Source organism: Lethenteron reissneri, chromosome 16 (assembly GCF_015708825.2).
Source record: "Lethenteron reissneri isolate LAM-NWPU_2019-01 chromosome 16, ASM1570882v1, whole genome shotgun sequence".
Taxonomy (NCBI): Eukaryota; Metazoa; Chordata; class Hyperoartia; order Petromyzontiformes; family Petromyzontidae; genus Lethenteron; species Lethenteron reissneri.
The window spans coordinates 6,911,665-6,932,751 of record NC_083794.1 but is presented as its reverse complement, the minus strand read 5'-3'; the positions used below and the strand labels follow the sequence as shown (position 1 = coordinate 6,932,751).

The following is a 21,087-nucleotide window of genomic DNA, read 5'->3' as shown; positions in this document are numbered from 1 at the left end:
TTTTGTGGTATGCGTGGAAAAAAATACCTTTGAGGTGACGGGGGGGGGGGGGGGGTTGGTTGGTGTGGGGGGTTGGTGTAGGGGGGTGGTGGAGTTGGGGTGGTGGTGGAGTTGGGGTGGTGGTGGGGGGGCCTTGAGTCTGGCACCGGAAATGGTGGCTCCCCCATCGAGGTGCAGGTCTTCCGGGAGTTGAGTCGGAGAGAGAGAGACCTGCTCGGGCTGAGCCCCAGATAATCCATCGGTTTTTTGCTGAATGAACACCATCCTCTGTTATAACTTCTTCTTTCATTGCCTTTTTTTTGCTTTTGTTTTAAGTTCAAGCTCCTCTCCTCCTTTTGCCTACCCCCTTAAACCTAAGCACTTCACCCCCCTACCAAGTGACAAAAGCTGATCCTGCTAAGTCTTAGGACCCCTCCCAACCTCACCCCTACGGTCTTCCTTTCTCAACATTAGAGCTCTCCAAATGTTGAAAACTAAGGCCCGCCTGCCCCCCCCCCCTGCAAAGCACAAAGCTCCCCTCCCCTCCCGTTGCTCAGCCTTAAGGACCCCCCGGTATTTTAGTCTGAAGTGCCCTCGAGCAAATACTTTGCCCACTGCACATCCAATTACTTTCTCTCGCGACCGGCGAATGCACTCGGGGGCAATCGCGCCGAAACTACCCTCGAGCCTTGCCGCCCTCGCACCCCGAATTTTTTTTCCCCCGCGGGCCCTGAGCTTCCCCGCGTCGCATGTCGGAGAAAGAGAAAAAAATTAAACAAAAACAAAAAGCGTTAATCATATCACCCCGTGCCGTTTCGATCGTTTGTTGCGTGCGAGCAGCGTACCTGACGGGGGCGGTCCCGGGCAGCGTGGAGGACTTCTGTGCCCTCTACTCGTCCCGGTCACGGGATGGAGCCGTAACGACGACAGCGGCGGCGGCGGCAGCGGGGGCCACCGGAATTTGCTTCCCGGATTTCGGAAGGCGGACGTCCGGGCCACAAGGACCGCTCTCCAATCACCTGGAGGGGGTGTCCGCGGACAGCGGAGAGGCGCAGCATCCGAGCAAGTAAGGGGAGATTCCGCTGTTGCTGTGGGGAATCTACGTCCCCGTGTGTCTGCTCTGGTCGATGTGGTGCAGGGTGTTTTCTCTAGAATCTGCCGGGAGAGTTAGTTGTGTTTGCCCACGAAAGATTGATTCTCACCCTCGCGATGCATGCGCCGTAATTGGATCGTCCATGTAAGAATCGATCATTTAATGTCAATTTCAAGCACACGTTATGCAAATATGACACAATTAAAGTTATGTTCAAGGAAGACGACACAAAAACAACTGACCAACATGAATTTCAAGCTTCATTAATGACGAAAAAGACTTTAAGGTTGAGATCATGTGTGCACCATTATATTGCATCACACTCCAACACTTTCATATGTTGAAAAATCAAGGCAATGGCATCAATCAAGCACTACAATTGTGCATCTGAATGTGTAGAAAAAAACATGTCCCTTCTCCCACGAAGGTATTTGATATATGCATTTGGATGACTTATATCCCGATATCCTTCACCCACATTATCTACAATGTGAAGTTGACGCCAAACGGAAGCTCCTGACCGCGACATTTGTGTCGCACAATTCAGATCGCTGGCTCGTATCATTCTTTTGTAAAATAAAATAAGAACGCCACTTTATGCTAACGGATAAAAAAAAGGAGAAATGCTGCCAGTTTATTCAACGGCGGCATGCGGCAGCGCGGGAAGCGATTAGCGGGAGAGGCATCGATGAAGCCACCAGCACGTGGCATGCACTGAGCGTGGAAGAGCGAGGGCCAATAACACCACCCTCTAGAGCCAGGAGTCGGCGTCCAAATGAACAAGAGGATTTTTTTCGAATTCGATATGAAAAAAAAACTAATTTCAAGAACCGCAATGCGCGTGAATGAGAGACGGTGATTGTCACTAATAGATAACGGTCGCGAAGCAAAGGTCCTTCGTAAGCCGCACGTGGCTACAGGGCCCCAGGTTGACGACCCACTGCTCCAGAGCGACTCTCCGTAGCTCGCTCGACTGCAGACCCTTGCGCCGTCAGCGACTGAGCGAAGGTAACTGCGTGGGCTGCCCCCTTCCCACGATCATTTCCGACCGGAGGATTCGTCATTGACCGTTGCGGCTCGATGCTTTTCCCGCTTCCCGCAGAAAGCGGCAGCGTGAGGGCTTGTGCCTGCTGCTGGTGGCGGACAGGCTGCGGCAGCCGGTGGGGGCCGTTCCCAGCCGGGACGGCACGCAGCGCCTCTTCATCCTGGAGCGCGAGGGTGTGGTGCGCGTGCTGGCGCCACGCTCGGGCATCTCCGCCGAGCCCTTCATGGACCTGCACAAGGTGGTGCAGAGCGGGAACAAGGTGAGGTGCACGCACGCACCGGGCAGAGCAACACGGAGAGTTGCCTCCTGTGAACTGTGATGGGTTAGAGGGAGGCAACCGGGGGGCTCCATATTCTTAGGGTTTCTTTCGGTAAAGTCACGTAGGTAAAAAATTAAAATTAATAAAAGTTAAATTAAAATAAAATCCATCTCAGCCAGGTCTGCCAGGGTTGGAGGCATGGAAAATCGTTTGGGGAACGGGCTTACCGTGTCCAGTGTACCTCTGGCTAATACTGTGGCTATGACAATTTATATATATTTTTTTTTATCTATCTTGAAAATTCATTTCTTTCAAACAGTTTTTGGTGTTTTTTTAATTGTTTAATATTTTATTCTTTTATTATTTTCCTTCTACGTGACTTTACCGAAAGAACCAAGAATATGAATCCCTGCAGTCACGAAAGCTTTAAATCAAAAGTTTTTGGTGTGTTTAGTTTGTTGTCCTTCCCCCGCACCTCCGATTGGTAAGGTTGGCTACGTACGGTTGCGAAAGGAGTTCAACGTACACGTGTACGCACGATAGCGTTCACCTGCTACCAACTCCAGTGGACGTAGCGAGCCAGAAAATATTCAGTGAGAAATGAAGCCGCGAAGGGGAGAGGTGCCGCTCTGCCAAGCCGGGGCAGCGCCGTTGAAGACGTCACCGTCCTCTGATTGGTGGTTCGAAGGCAGGGTGTGTGCATCGTCAAACAAGCAGCACCACCATTGACTCGGTGAAGGGAATTCCACATTCATATGGCGGGGGAGAAGCCCATTAATAGGATAGCCACTGTATAGACGGGCTACATTAGCCCTGGACAGGAACGTGAACGTGTAACCTTTCGATTGTGAGTCACTCTAACATTGCCACATGACCAGATGAGTCAATGTAAAGGGTCACTAAACAGCCACTTATTGCCACGTGTAAAACGATACTGCTCGTGTATCTGATAGTATCAGTGGCATTGATTCTCCTCTGGATAATGAGGTATTAGTGAACCCTTCCAGATCTCATTGGTGACTCCAAGGTGATGGGGATGAATGTTCGGATAATCCATTGCCACGATGAGATTGATGCCACCAAATGTGGCTGGTTGCAGTAATATTTATATAAGTAATATTCACTCAACCTAGAAAATACTGTATGGCATATATTAAAGGTCATTTGCAAACAGGAAATTGGATGGCTTGCCCGTTTACACGTTTATTACGTTTTGATTTAAAGCTTTCGTGACTGCAGGGATTCATATTCTTGGTTCTTTTGGTAAAGTCACGTAGAAGGGAAACAATAAAATAATAAAAATATAAAACAATTAAATTCTCACGACGTTTCGATTGCAACACAAGCAATCATCATCAGGTGTGAAAACCACAGCAAGACATTTTTGAAAAAAGTGGCCATTTTTTCTTAACGTTGAGAAAAACACGCCACTTTTTTCAAAATGTTCTTGCTGTGGTTTTCACACCTGATGACGATTGCTTGTGTTGCAATCGAAACGTCGTGAGAATTTAATTTTTTATATTTTTATTATTTTATTGTTTCCCTTCTATGTGACTTTACCGAAAGAACCAAGAATATGTTTATTACGTATTATATTTAATGCAAACCAGGTGACAGTCTAATAAGACCAAAAGTTTCTTCATCAAGGGAGACCTGGATCAAAGAGCTGTGATACTATAAATATGTAAACAAAGCAGTGAGCCATCTAACACGTGTTCATTATGGAGAAAATGATTACACAGCAATTAATAAGTTAATAATAACAAGAAGTAGTTTTTTAAAAGATTCGGTATAAATGCATAAAAATAGACCTTGATTTTAAGTCAAATACATTTAGTATGGGGTTACAGCAGTGTTTAAATGGCAAGCAACCAGCGAAACGAGAATTAACTTTCTACAGCAGCAATTATGGGATACATGAAGATATTTTGTGGAAGAAAAAAAACATTTCACGTCACGGTGATTCGAGACGAAATCTTGGAGGTTGGCGAGCAAAATGTAAAAAAATGAATGGATAAATAACATAATCAAAGTTCTCTTTGTTTACCTCCTGACACTCAGAGCTCCCCAGAGAGAATGCCGGCATAATAATAATCGCCTCGTGCCAGCGTGTGCCCTATTCCTTATGGGCCATTACTTTTCAGGGTTTGACACGAAATGTTCCTACACATAAATTGGACAGCGCTTGGCCAAACCCCCAACCACAGACAAGACAATGTGAGATGAATGTCGGCGCATGATTTGTATGCTAATCTCTGCACCCCACAGTTAACAGCCAGATAACATCTTGTGATCATTGCTGCACGATAGGGTGGGTGGGTGTGTATATATAGAAGCACTCTTCATTATTGCGATACGATTGTACCGTTCTTTATATATTGTACGAATCTCCTGGAACCCATTAAAAGTATCCGCGTGCACGTGGCGATTATATTTTGTTGATAATGTGCAAAGCAGGGAATTCTAATTCAATAACTCTGTGTGTTTGACTGTGATTCCAACTTGATTGAAATCCGGTCCTCATGTGTTAGCCCATATATGTGTGAGACATAGTGAGTAATACACAGTAATAACTGATGATGTTCAAGGGTAGCCAGCTGAAACGTTCATCAATCAAACATTCTTCCGGAAACATCCTGGAAAAGGCTGGTTGGCTCCAAATGTTGAGTTATTGTTTTATTTAGTGATGGTAAAAAAAAATTCACATTTAATTATGTTTTTTTTACATTAACTAAAGTAGAAACGTGCATTAAGTTGAGTACTAGTGATTAACATATTTGGTGTTTGTTAATAGTTTAAGATTACCCAGGTCACAACCATATGACAAAAGCTATACTTAAGTTTTCACATTGAGCATTCACTTAGTTATTAAACCCGCTACGGTACCTTCAATTAAAATTAAATCTATGAAGGCAAATTTATTATCTTATAGCATTTGGTAGACTTCATAAAGTGAAACTCTGACCTCGTTATATACCATAGGCCCAGCCCATGTCCACAAGAGGCATTCTATGCTCTTTAAGTCGTACATCATCCTCCTGTAGATTCTTTGGGATGGGCTCGCTGCTGTGTGTCTTGATCTTCCAAAGTCATGTCAAGACCCTTCAATAAAAAGAAGTCTCGCGTGATGTGGCAGCGAACATGCAGAGTTGTCACACAGTCCCCTCTCAATGCATATTGTCTTCAGAAAACCCAAGTGGTTTACCCATCGCACAGGTCAAGGGTCAAACAGTGGCGTGGTACGCCGCACACGTCCGCACTCGTTTGTTGAGGTCTAAAAATACAATTCTGCATTAATGTGTAGGGGTGGTGCAGTGTCTGTCTCTCAAGCTCACCTAACAACCACAACAACAACCATCCACCACTAAGTGACAGTGCGGTCACCGTAGTGGTTAATGCCAGACTGGGTGCTCTTTTGAGTCCATGTGAAGTGTCGACGGTTTGATTGCAGGAGTGCACGGTACAGACCCAGGTGTTATGGGTTAACTGACTGAGATGACTGGCAGATTTACCACCTGCTTTCCCTTCTGCACCACCTTGCAGTGTTATAGCCACCTGATGCTCTGCTGATTGTTGTGAGCATCTCTCCTCCACCGCCCTTTGTGGCTGGAGGTAAGGCCCACTGAGCTATACAGCTCTTTTCAGAAGCGACCAGGCGACAAATGATAGCTCAATGAAGTGGCTTATCACATGGAAATTAATTTAGTTTAATAGCCAAATGCTCTAAACGTACGTTGATTCTAAATGTGGGGGTAAAACCGGAGAACCTGGAGAGAATCAATCCACACGACCACAGGGAGAACATGCAAACTCCAAATATACAGGCGTCAACGGTCGGGATCGAACCCACGGCCTCCTCTATGCCAGGCGAGGTAGTCAACGTCTCCTGGCCACCGTGGCGAGATGTTCGATCTTCAGCCGGCTTCGCACTCAGCTCTCACGTCTTCACGTGGCTCAGCCTGACACGACTTCTCTTGCCGCTCCACCCACTGTGTCTCCCTGCGTCAGAATCGCCGTGCTGATTTGTGCACGCTCTAACTTAATTACCGGCGAATTGCCATCGCAAGACACACAAGGGCCGCCCTGTGTCAAATCATGTTGTGTTTATCAAATTTAAGTGTTGTAATTTTCTTGTTAATTGGTGATTCGTAAGACAATAGCTTGTTTCATGGTCTGCAGGGTTTGTTTTAGCATTACTTGTCCGCTCAATCTGTTTCTGAGGGCCAGTTTATGTACCGTTTAGATGAGGCACGACCACACCCACCTTCACATAAAAGTCACGTAGCACTACAAGTACGACAACAGGGCATGGCTGAGTGTATTGAGACATTAATCATCGTCAACAATGATCTATCCACTGCTGAATGAAGGCTTCGCCAAGCAGTGATCGATGGTGGACTGGCATCAATATGTAAATTATTAGGCGGAAGACAGCAGGTTGAACTGCATGTCGAAAGCTGACATTAAAAATAAGAAACATTTTAAGACTTTGATCATTTAGCATGCCTTTCTCAAACAAAAATTCTGACCACCACTCAGATGTGCAGGATTTGTTTAAAGGTAGGTCTAATTAATCAAGCATGTGCGTTGCATTTTTCCAGATAAGAATTGTGCATTCACCAAATGAGTTGGACCATGTATGAACGCCAAAGCAGCGGCTATTTATTTCACTGAAGGCACACGACACATGATGAAAGCCACGCGTTAAAGCTTCATTATTGCCGCATTGTTATTCGTATATTATAACAGGTAACACAACAAGGCGTGCGCATGTCCTGCCTGGTGATATATAACTGATCGTGCGCGGGCAAAAACCAATTTGGACCAAAATGTAGCTCCGTGCCCCTGGCGAGCTCCTCTGCTAATGCCGTCTGGGGAGTCGTTCATCATCGGCATTGCGGTAAAGAAAGCAGCCTTCGCTAAATCGGCCACAGTTGCGTCCTAGCCTCGGCGCAAACGATCGCGCTCTCATCCCCAGCGCCGCCTGCTTTGTATGCACGCCGCACACCGGCTGCACTGGGCCCCGTAGGATTTACTGCTTCCTCTGAAACAGATATAACGCCTGTCCCGTTAACGCTTTTAGGCGTGCCTAGCGTCAGCAGTGCCACCACGCCGAGGGCCTGAGTTTCTACCTCCCGGCATCGTTTCCCCAACCGGCATAGCCAGCGGACTCCAGATATCTGAACCGGCCAGCTAGCCCGATGCCGCCGCTGAAGAGTCACTCGAGAAAATCGTTTTCATCCCGCCGCACGTGTTGTCATAATTTTGTGAGATTTTAATTACGAGTAATATTTGGGGATTTTTTTTCTTCTTTCTAAATGCGCTTTAGTAACAGCCTGAAGGTAAAGAGTTAAAGTCGCGTGGTGTGAAATCACGGAAGAAGCTTTAAAAATAAATTCATTTTTCATGTTTACCTGCAGCTAATGCTATGGGGCCTCTCTAGCTGCAGGCGGTACCAGGTGATATTTTTTTTACAAAATCAAGGGACTGAAATAATTTGATGGGCTTATGGTTTAGTTATGAACTAAAGTACAATGAACTGCTTTGGAAAGGGCCTTAAAGGATATTAAAACCGTTATTTCCGTATCGTTCCGTAAATGTCCAGTCTTAAATAATGAGTACATGTTTTTCAAGAAGAAAGCTTCAGCCTCGTCTAATTTGCTTTTAATCAAACGCTCGTGCTCACCACAGCATGATCTGCAATGCTGTTTTGCAGAGAGTGGCTCGAATCTGGACGTCCTGTTGGTACAGCACATCGATATTGTTTCTAGATTTGAAGTTTTCGTGACTGCAAGAATCCATACTCTTCGGTTTTATTCGGTAAAGTCACGTAGGTACACACCCTACTCAGCTATATAAACCCGCGTCAGAGCCATCTCTTTGACATATTCCAGCAACTGTCTTCGCTGTGTTTGTCCCCACCTGATGACGGACGCTTGTGTTGCGCCCGAAACGTCGTGATTTAATTTAGTTTTTTTTTTTACATTAACATTGTGTCAGTAAACCACCTTGATGCAGCAAATCTGACTGTGACGGTCTCACCTGATGACGGAGACTTGTGTTGCCTCCAAAACGTCGTGATTTTATTATTTTATTTTTATTAATTTTAATTTCATTTTTTTTTTACCTACGTGACTTTACCGAAAGAACTAAGAGTATGAATCCTTGCAGTCACGAAAGCTTCAAATCTAGAAGTAAACCACTGCTCTGCGGTGTCATTGCCAAGTTGATCATCCTGCACTTGCGACGATAAACTCGCCGAGGTCACACACCCTCCGTTGCATTTCGGTGCCCTGGTTGAGTGAACTTCAACACTAAAACAAGATCATTGCGATTTAAAGCTTTCGTGACTGCAGGGATTCATCTTCTTGGTTCTTTCGGTAAAGTCACGTAGAATGGAAATAATAAAATAATAAAAATAAAACATAATAAAATAATTCTCACGACGTTTCGGCCACAACGCAAGCAGCCGTCCTCAGGTGAAGAACAGGTCATTCCGACTCTGTCTTCTCAACAGACCTGTTCTTCACCTGAGGACGGCTGCTTGCGTTGTGGCCGAAACGTCGTAAGAATTGTATTTTATTATGTTTTATTTTATTATTTTATTATTTCCATTCTACGTGACTTTACCGAAAGAACCAAGAAGATGATCATTGCAATAAAATGCAAAAAAGTCACGTCAACAAATGAGGGCAAAAAATAAACGAACGGGTTAATGAACACGTTTAACTTCTCGCTCAGAATACACACACACCAACCCTCCCAAGCACGAGGAGGCAGTTATCGTTGACTCGGCCCAGCAGACACTGCTGGAGATGGCCATGGCCGCTGTGTATGGTGCAAAGTCACCCGCTGCATTCTGAATTGCGTTGCTGTGAACCTCTGTGTCTGTTTTGTACAGCGCCTTGTGATCACTGGTTCAGATGCGCTTTAAAAGTGTTATTATTATTTTTAAAATCTATACAGTACTCCATATGCCATTGTGCATGACGATATACAGACACTTTTAAATAATCTTCATGATGAATATTGTGTGTTTGCAAATCTTCCTTCTGCAAACATTTTCTTTTTACTGGTGGTGTAGTAGACGCCAGATATAATTACACTTCTATGTGAGGAAGTGGGGTTGTATCAGAAGTTGCCCTTCATATTTCACCAACCAGTGCAATGCAATGATATGTGGATTATATATAAAAAATAAAAAAACTCAACACATTCATCAGTAATCATATGGCCTTAAAATGCATAGCACACGATGAAGGGCTATGAAGATGTTTCATCGAGAAGGACCATTGCCTAAAACGTTGCCTGTTATATATTGTTTTCCTTTTTAGGCCAGTGTTCGTGACGAATGAGCGTGATGATGAATGTGAGGTTGTTTTTCGTGTGTTAATTGCGCTTTGTGCACCACTCAACGTAGTACCAGCAAAACATGCGTCGCTTACATAAAACCTGTGCTTGTATAAGGTGTGCATACATCCGGCTTCCACGCTGATGTGCACTCATTAATTCCTATATTTAAACGTCCTTCACCCTCCAATTTAAGGTTGCCAACATCAATTTCCGCTGTCAGTTACAAATTGGCCGTTGTTCTGGCTGAACGTTCGGTCCAAAGAGTGACGGTGGCAAAGAGGTGCAAACTTATCCCTTTCGTCTTTTTACAAAGTGTGAATTTTTTTTTCTGGCATCGAAACATAACAAGTATAACCCGTAAAAACAAAGTTTTTCACTGTAAATCCTTTATATGCGTGGCATCGGTTTTATTTTATTATTCATTTCTGTTTTTCTTGAGTAAGAGTTTCATTTTTATCACATTGATATTTTAAATTTAATATGAAAAAAAAATTCCCTAAAAAGTGGAAAATTTTGGAAAAAAAATTTCACGAAAATAAATTGTCACGCACAACGAGTCTGTGTGCAAAATGTCAGCTCGATTGGATCACGGGAAGTGGGTTAAAAAACGACCGAAAGAGTTGCACGGTCCTAAGCAAGCAAGTGAACTTAATATAAAGGATTAAAAAAAAAGAAATGTGCCCGTGTTTGCGCATAAGTCGCGACAGCCGACATGAAATGAATGCCACACGGCCATGAACGCTGGCATGCGTGCGCGCTGTGACGTGTCGTGCGTGCTGTGACGTGTCGTGCGGCGAACAGCTGCTGGACGAGAGGGGCCTCCTCAGCCTGGTGTTCCACCCCGGGTTCCAGCGCAATGGAAAAGTCTACGTGTCCTACACCACGAACCGTGCTGGCGGTGGAATGGGGCCTCACGACCACATCCTGCGCGTCTCCGAATTCACGCTGTCGAGGTGAAGCGCCGCCATTTTTTTTTGCCAATCAAAGACGTTATGCAATGTGGATTCGTTTTTTTTTAACTATGTTATTATTATTATAGCTTGCGCGTTTGACAGTGGGATTCGTCGTAGAGTTGGTGCTCACAGATTTGAATCGGTTAGTTGGACTGTTAGCTTCCCTGGGGGGGGGGGGGGGGAGCAGGGGTGGAACAGTGGAGGGGGGGTGGAGCGGGGGAGTAGGGGGGCCAGCACTGACAAGTGACGCACCGGGAACTCTGAATCCATTGCCAACCGAATGTCACAGAGACAATACAGGGAAGCGGGCATCATGTAAATCATTACACCGCGTGAGTGTTGTTCGGTCCTAAAAAACATGTTGACTCCCTCTTGTATTGATGCACGGAAAAACACACGCTGGATTACTGACAATTCCCTGCTGAAACCTTTACATCAAAGGGTGTCTGATGATGCAATTAGCATTTGCAAAGTCTTAATGACCTGCAGCATAACATACAAATAATACAATTACATTTTTGAATGAAATGACAACTATTACATCACATGGTTGAACAGCCAGCATTGTTCCTAGCAAGTTTTTTTTAATGCCGGTGAACACAGAGTAATTCAGCTGGAGCTCTTTGTGTCCCCTAGTTTAAAGGAAAAAAAATCATATTAAATAAATTTGTTCTGGAATAAATGAAAAAAGTAAAACAAAATCCAATGAGTCTACTCTGCCTGGCCTCGAACATCATTCCTGAAATGTTCTCATCGGGGAAAAATAATATATATATAAAGGTGGAGCCCTGCGAACGTCTACCCACGTCCCTATTGGGCACAAGGACTCTCACTCGAGGGAGCTCTTGATAGCCACTCGAACGTATCTTGGCTACTGGCCAGGTGGATGTACCCACACGTTACCCCACCACACGCAACCTGCCGATTGACTCGAAAAAGATGGAGGTAAGCAGGGGGGAGAATTTAAACTACCGCACCTGGAGATCGAATAGAACCGGTAACCTCTGGATTGCAAGTCCAATGTGCAAACCATTATGCCATGGCAGCATCTTAAATAAAATAAAAATGTAATTCTCCATATTTTGATTTCGACTCTGCATGGCACTGCCTCTTCACGCTACATTATACTTTCCATTTTCACGGTTATATTTATTCTGCTGTTCATTATTTATTTGCCAGAATGCACAACTTGGATGAAACACCCCATTTACAGTATGAAGAATGCTGCCAGTGGCAATGATGCCCTCATGGAGGGCATGCATGGTGCAACTATAAAATGTATTCCAAAAAATGCATCACACATCATTGCATCACCTTGTTGTTAAATAAAGTCCCATCGCCATATAAAGGAAATTGGAAAATTCCACATACATCCCTTGAGGCATTTCCAGAACCGCATAAGATTATCTTGGTGAAAATAGTCACACTTGGCGCTTTTTTTAATCAAGGGATCAAAGGTCACACGGGTCATTCATAGCTCATCATAATCATCATCACCATGAGTTCAACCCCGATGAAGCTTGGAAAGCTGGCTGGAGTTCAAAAGAACTCGCAAACACCTTGTGAAATTACCCAACGCAGAAGATCCCTGGTTTTGATCTTCCATGAAGCTCATGGTCCACCCTAAGCCGCATCCGCACAAACCATGGCAGATGCGGATACACCTGACGCACAAATGGAAAATGAAAAAGTCTCCGGTAGTGTGCGACTGTAGTCATCCAGAACAGACAACACAATATGTTACGATGCATTACCTGATCCACAAATACAGCGATACACCACTGCTCCTGTTACGGTTGTCTGCCTTGAGCGCCTGAATGTGACATCGCAGCTGTTGATCTGCGTCTACATTAGCCGTACGCAAGAAGAAGAAGATTATCACCATGGATCCCAGTTCTGTTTCCTGTCAGATTGAGCCTGCACTCTGTATGACTACAGCGCTGTGACTGACAGACTGACTCACTACAGACTGACTCGCCACAGACTGACTCACTACAGACTGACTCACTACAGACTGACTCACTCACTACAGACTGACTCACTACAGACTGACTCACTACAGACTGACTCACTACAGACTGGCTCACTACAGACTGACTCACTACAGACTGACTCACTACAGTGCTGTGACTGACAGACTAACTCACCGTCACTTGGTTAATCGTCACCATCATCGTTGTACATTCTTAGACAAACACTTAACGACGATCACGAGAACGTTATTAAGTGTCCATATTATTGTCTCAAAATCGTGCTGATCCACAGAATGCAAGCAGTGAGTGCTAGAGAGATCTATATATACGTTTACGTAGGCACGTGGTCTCTGCCCCTTTTGCTGTTGACCTGCCCTTTCTCTAAGCTGCCTGTCACTCTGCCGTGACCACCCCCAGCCTGTTGAAGTGGTGGCAGCCCTGTCACTCCTCGTCACGCGAGGGTGACAGCCACCGTGCGTCCGTGCGCGTGAAGTCAGTGAAGACAAGAGTCTTTATTCGCACCCTGCCGACGACGCCCCCCAACTATGAATCTGACAGCGAACACTCTGGATATGAACCAAAAATGCTTTTATGCACTTTCCACACTTGTGTTGATCTCCGTTGGATTCCCGTGTTACACCACATTGCAATAAATCTGTCAATATTTAACCAGGCGGAAGCTTGTCAAGAATCGCCAGAAATATAGCTGAGAAGCATTTTTTAAAATATATATTTTTTAGTCAGTTGTGGATCATTTCTGTACTTTAAAATGTTGAGCAATGCCATGAGCACAAAGCCTACTCTGTGCATTGCACACAAAGCCCGTATCCACTGTCGTCTAGATACGCGTACCGGGCGGTATTTCTGCCACCGCAACTTGAAAAAGTTCCCTACGTTTCCAATCAGATGCTGGCGCAGACGAACGCCAGTGATGGTTTGTCGGTGGCTTAAGTGAGAGCCAGAAATCCTAGTGGCGGCGCGGCCACAAGATTTCAACAGCAGGAAAAGTGTACGGCCAGCACATCCACGCCGCCTGCATCGATTGGAGCCAATAAATTGACATTTTTCGACGTTTTGGCAATCACAGAGAGGGCCTTAATGGAATGGCTTTTCGCTGACTGTGCCGCGACACCAGCCTTTTGCGGCTGTTGAAGCTCCACCCCGTAACCAGAACCCGCTGCCTACAACTACTTCCAGTTACCAAAGTAAATTGAATTCCGGAAGAACCATCGGCACCAGCGTCAAGAGAATGTGACGGGTCGTTAACGGCGTGCAGTTTACCCGGCGATGTTTTTTTTTCTCTTTCTGGGAATTTCAAACGGGGGTTTTAGAGATTGTGCTGAACGTAAGGCCATTGATGTCAATAATTGAAACTCCCCGACGTGGCCTTAACCCATTTAGCTGGTTGAGCATGCGCGTACTTGAGTGTAACTACGTACAATCTATTTTGACCTCAGTTATAAAGTAGTGTGAGTGTGCAATAGGCCAGATTCACATGCTGACAAGGCGACTAGAAAATATCACTTTTTGTGATGTGTCCATTTGTTGTTAATGGAAATAGGGCATTTTCACCAAAAATAACACCACATAATTAGCATTCCTTCAGATGTGAATGTGGCCGAGTGACCAATAAACAGTGACAACGATACTGTATTTAAACGGTAACGTTTTATTTTCTTGAGCAAGCTAATGCATGCCATTCTATATCGTTCAAAACTCATTACCTAATAAATTGATAAAGGTACAAAATGTACATCCGTAAATAAGAGCGCCTATCAAGATGCGTGCACGCAAACAGTGTGTAACAGAGAAATACACAAATCCCATCACTCAGCGATCCTCACGTATTGCTTCATATTTTCCTCATACGAGGACTTTGAATGTCTTCCCGCAGTGGTCTAACCGAATTCCTCGCCTCCCAACCCTGAAATGATCGAGAACTCCGGCACAAGCCCCCTCACCCTGTCTGTAATAAACGAGACACCTTTATCCTTATCCTCGACAGGTCTTGCCACTTCGCTCTTGATTCAATCCCGAATGGACTTGCAAAGGTCACATTCACGGTCAACAACTTAATTCTAGATTTGAAGCTTTCGTGACTGCAAAGATTCATATTCTTAGGTTTTTTCGGTAAGGTCACGTAGGTAAAAAAAATTAAATTAAAATTAATGAAAGTAAAATAAAAATTAATAATTCTATTTTTTTACCTGCGTGGTCTACAACTTCCCCTGCTCACACTGATACCGAGACCCTCAGCGGCGGTACGGGCCTAACCTAGCTTCGTCCTCTCCTTCTCCTCTGCTTTCTTCTCTCAAGGTCTGTTTCTCTCTCTCTCTCTCTTAACTCTCCGTGTGAATTACTTTCGTTCGCATCTTTACATTACTTTCTCCTTGATCCCCCCCCCCGCACCTCCGATTAACACGGTTGGCTACGTACGGCGCGAAATAAGTTAACCGTACGACATGCTCTACTTTTTTTTCTTCTTAGTTCTTTCGGTAAAATCACGTAGAAGGGAAGTAATAAAATAATAAAAATAAAACATAATACAATAATTCTCACGACGTTTCGGCCACAACGCAAGCAGCCGTCCTCAGGTGAAGAATGAAACACCACCAAAATGCTCTACTTTCCTTCTCTGCCGGGATAGCCAGCCCGCTACTCATCAGCCGCTCCCTAAATAAAGTGTATTATTGCGATGCACATTTCCCCTCATTCGTGCGGCGTCTACAGACGCGGTCACAATTTGGATGCTCCAGAAACCAAAAGTTGCACCACACTGCATTGGACGGTGCACCTTGCAACTTATCATTAGGGGCCGTCCATAAATGACGTCACGCACCTGGGGGGGGGGGGGGTTCAGAAATGTGACGTCACATCAAAATGCGCACCTTTAAATGAATATAGACAACACGTTCTACTTAATTAAATATACTTTTTAATAAATGTTTTACACTACAACATCAGAGTGCAGCGCCACATTAAATACGCACTACAATGACAATAGTTTAAAGCGATTTGAAGCATGTAAAAAAAAAATGGGGGGGGGGAGGGGGCAGAGCTTTGTGACGTCATCTTTGAGGGGGGGTCTGAGTTTTTGTGACGACGGGGGGGGGGGGGGAGGTCAAAAATCGTCCACCGCAGTATTTCCCTGGCCGCTGATCACAGCGCTGATTCATACAACGTGGCCGGAAGCATGCGATGGTTGAACGCTCTCCTCTCAAGGCAAGGAGACAACCACTGTCGTTATAACACACGGGAAGCAGTGCGCTCATGAGAGGACTGCATATGGTAAAGGTGCAGCACTGCAATTGTTTGCTCTCGCCACCGCTACAGGCAGCTCTATAGAGCTCTATAGAGCTCTATAGAGCTTACACTACAACCATCTATAGAGCTCCACTCTTCCGTAGTGGCCAGACGTCTTGTACGAGCCGTGCGTACCCACACTTGATCCCACTACACGCGAGCTCCCGTTCGACTGTCGTGTCCTCGTTCACACTGCTAGGTGGACGAAGGTGGGTGGATGGGTGGGGAGGGTTTAAGAAACCTTCCAATTGCTTCTTACTCCCCGGGTCAGGAGGTCGGACTGAACTGGAGACGACTGCGCTGCGAGTCCAGTCGCGTTTGCTCCTCGTCGCGACACGGTAGCGTTCCCCACGAGTGAGCTGTGCTTTGCCGCTCTGCAGGAAATCTGCCAACCGCGTGGATCCCACGTCTGAGCGGACGATGGTCGAGGTGGCGGAGCTGCACAGGAGGAACCTGGGAGGAGAGCTGCTCTTCGGAGAAGATGGCCTCCTCTACGTCTTCCTGGGAGACGGGGAGATCACGCTCGACGACATGGAGGAAATGGATGGACTTAGGTACGATCGGCAGACTCGTGCACGTTCAGCGACATCATTAAGAGCTGCCACGCACCGTGCGCCGTATCGGATAATTATCGGACGCGTTGTCTTTTTCCCAACTGTGTTGGCGGCATCACGCCGTGAGAAAAAGGGTCCGCTTGGAAGGCTCGCAGTGCAGTGCATCACCCTGTGTTAGAGAGCGGCCCACGGAAGATGATGTCACAGAGCTACTTCTGAAGTTCCCTCAAATGACCTCGGTTGTCTCCACACAAAGGGGAGGGGGGGTGCTGCATCTCCCCGCGTGCTCTGCTCGGGAAGAATGCTTGTCGCATGGTTGTCAGACCGATATTTTTTAATATTCTCAAAGCTGGAAGATAATCAAAGTAAATGTCAAAACGTATGTAATGCTTAGTTTTTATTTGTTTAATTAATCATTGCTGACTGGTGCGGAAATCCGTCAACTCGCCAAATTTGATAACCCAATTGAATCTTGGGCAGGTGAAACCCGGATTCAAGCTGAGTATCTCAGCAGTGCCATATATTTGAACACCTCACTGAATTGGCTTTAAAATGACACGCCTTTTGAAATGTGGGTTCTTAAATGACTACCACGATGTGGAAAGCCAACGGGACTTGTCCCATGGAGAGACTCAACCTGTCGTGAAAATGTAGACTTTCCACCCACAGGATCAGGGCCGTAATGTGCATTCGCAAGTACCACCTGCGTGGGCATTTGGGGCTGCTGTTGATCGCTCGGGGACGGCTGCTCGCGGAACGGTCCTGGCCACTAGGGGAGCCGCTGTCCTCTGCAAACTCCGGCTTGTGCCTTCAAACATTGATGAGAAACTGCCACGGCAAAACGATCGATCAGGACCTGGGCAATACCAACCATACATCACGTGCTGAGTAAGATGCACGCGGCTAGTTTGCATTGCCGAGTGGAATGTTCTCATTGTTTTCAGATGTATGGACGGGTTAGGGCAGCGGAGGTACGAGGCATATGAGCAAAATAAGCAAATGCACCGGACCCCAAGTAGCTTGAGGGGCCTCGGATAAATAAAAAATCGTTTTTAATTAATGTCAGCTCGAATTAAGATCTTAATAAGCGTAACACAGCAGATGAATCTCACAGCCCTGTCTTGTCTGAATCTCTGATCTCATCTTACTCCACCTCTGTCTCTTCTCCACATCTCTCATCTCACGACGTCTTTGTCTCATCTACATCCATCTTCTTTCATCTCGCTACATATCTACCTCTTGTCTATATCTCTTCTCTCATCTCGTGAAGAGTTTGTGCAAATGAAGGGTGGGGGGTGGTGCCCAAAAGTTGTTTCTGCTTTGGGCCCTCAGTGGGCCAACGCCACCGCAGGGCATCAGCGCATCTTAAATTACCCTCGGCGCGTCGGCAATTAGACATGGTAATGAAGCCGGAGCTTTAGTGTGCCGTTGTTCGATTTGGCTGCCACAAAGGCACTGCGTCACGTTCTCAGACACAGACGACAGCCCCCCTTTTCACCGAGACACAATCGGTTATTCACGTCGATTTAAACCACAGTTTGGATTCACGGAGCCGTTTGAGTCTGAACGCACGCGTCGGCGGTGCAGGGGTTGGCGCACTGCGCTACGAACCCCACGCCGTCTGAGTTGGACTCTGGGCCCACAGCCAGTGAACCGATCCGGGGATTCTTTCTTCACCAACCGACACTCACCCGACATGATGACGTACGGTCGAACGACCGCAATGGCCGATGCGGTGCAGCGAGGCACTTCATCCAGCAGTGGGGTGGAGTTGTGGACAAATTGCTGTGAATTATTATGAATACTTCGTGTGCGTACAGCATCGATGAGTAGATTTACAAGCAAACTCGGAGTAGGATTCAACACCGTTCAATGCCACTCGTGCAATAAACACTGACAGATGTAACAAGTATAAATATTACACTAAAAACGTATATGGCAATGCTCAACTAGTCAGCACCGTGTATTAAAATGCTCTAAAAGTCGAGCATTGACTTTGACCTCAGTATGATGAGTTAGCTGTACTTTGTGTGCTACGTGGTGCAGTTTTTATATTCCAGTAAGATATTTAATTCGTTAAAATGTAATCGTACATTCAAATGTGTGTGGGGGGGGGGGTTACGAGGGTTAGGGGGGAAATGGTGGTGGAGTTGTTAGTGCACCCAGCACGCTAATTTCCATTCCAGCGAACATAAGTAGTAAGTGATATCCAAACTGGCCATTGGTTCTCCATTATAGCAAACCCACACTGAACAGCACGATAGAAGGTAGAGTCGAGTCAGGGGTTGGCAGACCTGCAGCCCCAGAGCCGCATGCGGCTCTTTAAGGACTGTTTCGTTACTTTTTTAATTATTGAGGGTTTTTCTTTTTTTACCGATTTATTTAAAAAATGCCTCGTCTTGTTGTTTTGATTGACACGGCCTGCGGAGGACTTTATCCAGCAGTGGATTGACTAATGACTGAAATCATTATTCAAATGTTCTGCTATACCGGTAGCTTAATTTTCTTTTGTTATGCATTTGTCAGCGGGGATATATTCTCGTGAATAAAGGTCCTAGAAGCGGTGGGAGAAAAAAAATATATACGTAAGATCAGATTTCCGATCGTACGTATTTCTTTAATACGTCATAAAGAGCGCTCTTTAAAAGCTTGTCTATGTAAAATCTAAAAGGTCTTATTGGATATTCCAAGGTCATTGGAGCCCAGTGCTCCCCACAGTAAATGAGGGTTGGGAGGTTAGTGCCCTCGTGTGATCTCGATGGATCAATCATTGCCGACAAACTCTACCTTTGAACATTACCTCTGGCTGGAAGACAGCTTTTATAGAGCCACAAGCGACACCTGACAGAGGCACGAACTAGGACACGTGCCTTCCCAGCCTCCCCGTGCCTGCGAATGTGTTTATTAAGTGCTGTGGGTAAGTGTTGATTGTATTGTTTCAATGGGTAACCTTTATAATCAGGTGAGGGGCCCACTGAAGTGCGATTCATTGTATCCTTTGTAAATCGAGAGTTGATGCATGTGGTGTGACTTGAACCCATGACCTCCCCCCCCCCCACCACTTGTAAAGTAAACATTCTGTTACTAATCTATAACAAAATTGTACAGGGTTTCTTTTTTTTAAGTCTTTGTGAGAAGAAGTTTTTGAAACGGTGGCTTTTCAGCGGTAAGACAAATTGCACATAATTGATTATAAATTGAATGCAAATGCTGCGTAATGTTTACGCGTGGGTTACAATGCGGAATGTCTGGCAGGGCGGGCAGTACTGGGGCCTTTGAAGTTTCTCCACGGTGGGTTTCTTTTTTAAATCCAGGATTGCCTTCTGCAGCAACGAAAGTCTCATGGGTTTGACAGAACTCTGGGTCCTAACCACGAAAGCCCGTTGCCCTATGATGGCTGATGCTGTGTGCTTAAAGCGATCATGGGAAGTCTGTCACCATCGCACACCACTCGTGCCGTTCTCATGCACTAAACGTAACAGCCCGCACTCAACACACGCATCCTTCATTTGCGCGAGTGAATTGTTGTTGAATGCAAATTGTTCCTCGTGGGAAAGACCTCCACGTCAATATCACACGAGTAAAATATATCTTACATTTACGTATAAAATCGATCTCTAGCTCCGCCCACTTACCCTTGGGTTGAGCCCACCTATAGCCTATGTAACCTCGTGTTGCAGCAGTTCTCCTGCTGCGTTTGCCTCGCCTGATGACGGTTGCTTGTGTGGCGATCGAAACGTCGTGCTCTGTTAATTTTCTATCCACGTGACTTTACCGAAAAGAACCAAAGAGTATTTCACCTTCGTTTTATGGTAGTGGAATTTTTAATAATCCATTTTTACAATGTTTTATTCACAATAAGTAAAAGGTTTTGTTAATGTTATTTAATGGATAGGCATGTCATGATTTATCCCCCAACCACTCACCTCCTACTAATTAAATGAATCGTCACGATTTAATTTGAATTGTAATCACTTTTTAGTCTTTTTGTGATCTCATCGGTGTTGTTTCTTGCTTGTTCTACTTTATTTATATAAACCAGTGTTTGCTCCCAAATAATGTATCCTTATGCACGCAATTCTATGCATGTATCCTTACCACTGTAATAATAATTTTAATGAATCGACGCACCGTGACATGCCTATTAATAATAATTATAAAACAAATATGAAAAATGTATTTTTAAGATTTAGCATCTTGCTAGGCTTTGAAATAATATATCTTCCTTCCTCCACTTCCCCCCCACTAATTACACATTCTGTTCTTGTTTACTCAAGGCAAACTCAAATATAGCATAAGCCGAGCGTGCCGCTGTAGTGGCAAATCGTGGAGATGCAGAAAACCTGTGTGAATTGGGCGTGCGAAGATGCACACGCAGTACGCAGTCAAATATCCGACTTCCCATCGTCGTCATCCCCACGATGGTCGGCGCCGTGAGCCCAAGCGCTTCCTTTTTGAGTGGGGGCAGGGCGGGGGGGGGGGTCACCCCGGAAATGTTACGCTTCAGTGAAACCTGTGTTTCTTGAACAATACTAAATGGGACCTTCTTCTTGGTTCTTTCGGTAAAGTCACGTA

General features: G+C 45.4%; 1 protein-coding gene across 1 annotated transcript in view; it reads left to right on the top strand.

Annotated features, from left to right (window-relative positions):
• The window catches only part of HHIP (hedgehog interacting protein), a 161,877-nt gene that overhangs the window by 37,755 nt on the left and 103,035 nt on the right, over positions 1 to 21,087 (top strand). The window contains 4 exon segments of the mRNA XM_061552237.1: positions 820 to 1,045; positions 2,175 to 2,376; positions 10,531 to 10,682; positions 16,339 to 16,512. Coding sequence (XP_061408221.1) covers positions 820 to 1,045; positions 2,175 to 2,376; positions 10,531 to 10,682; positions 16,339 to 16,512 — 754 coding nt within the window.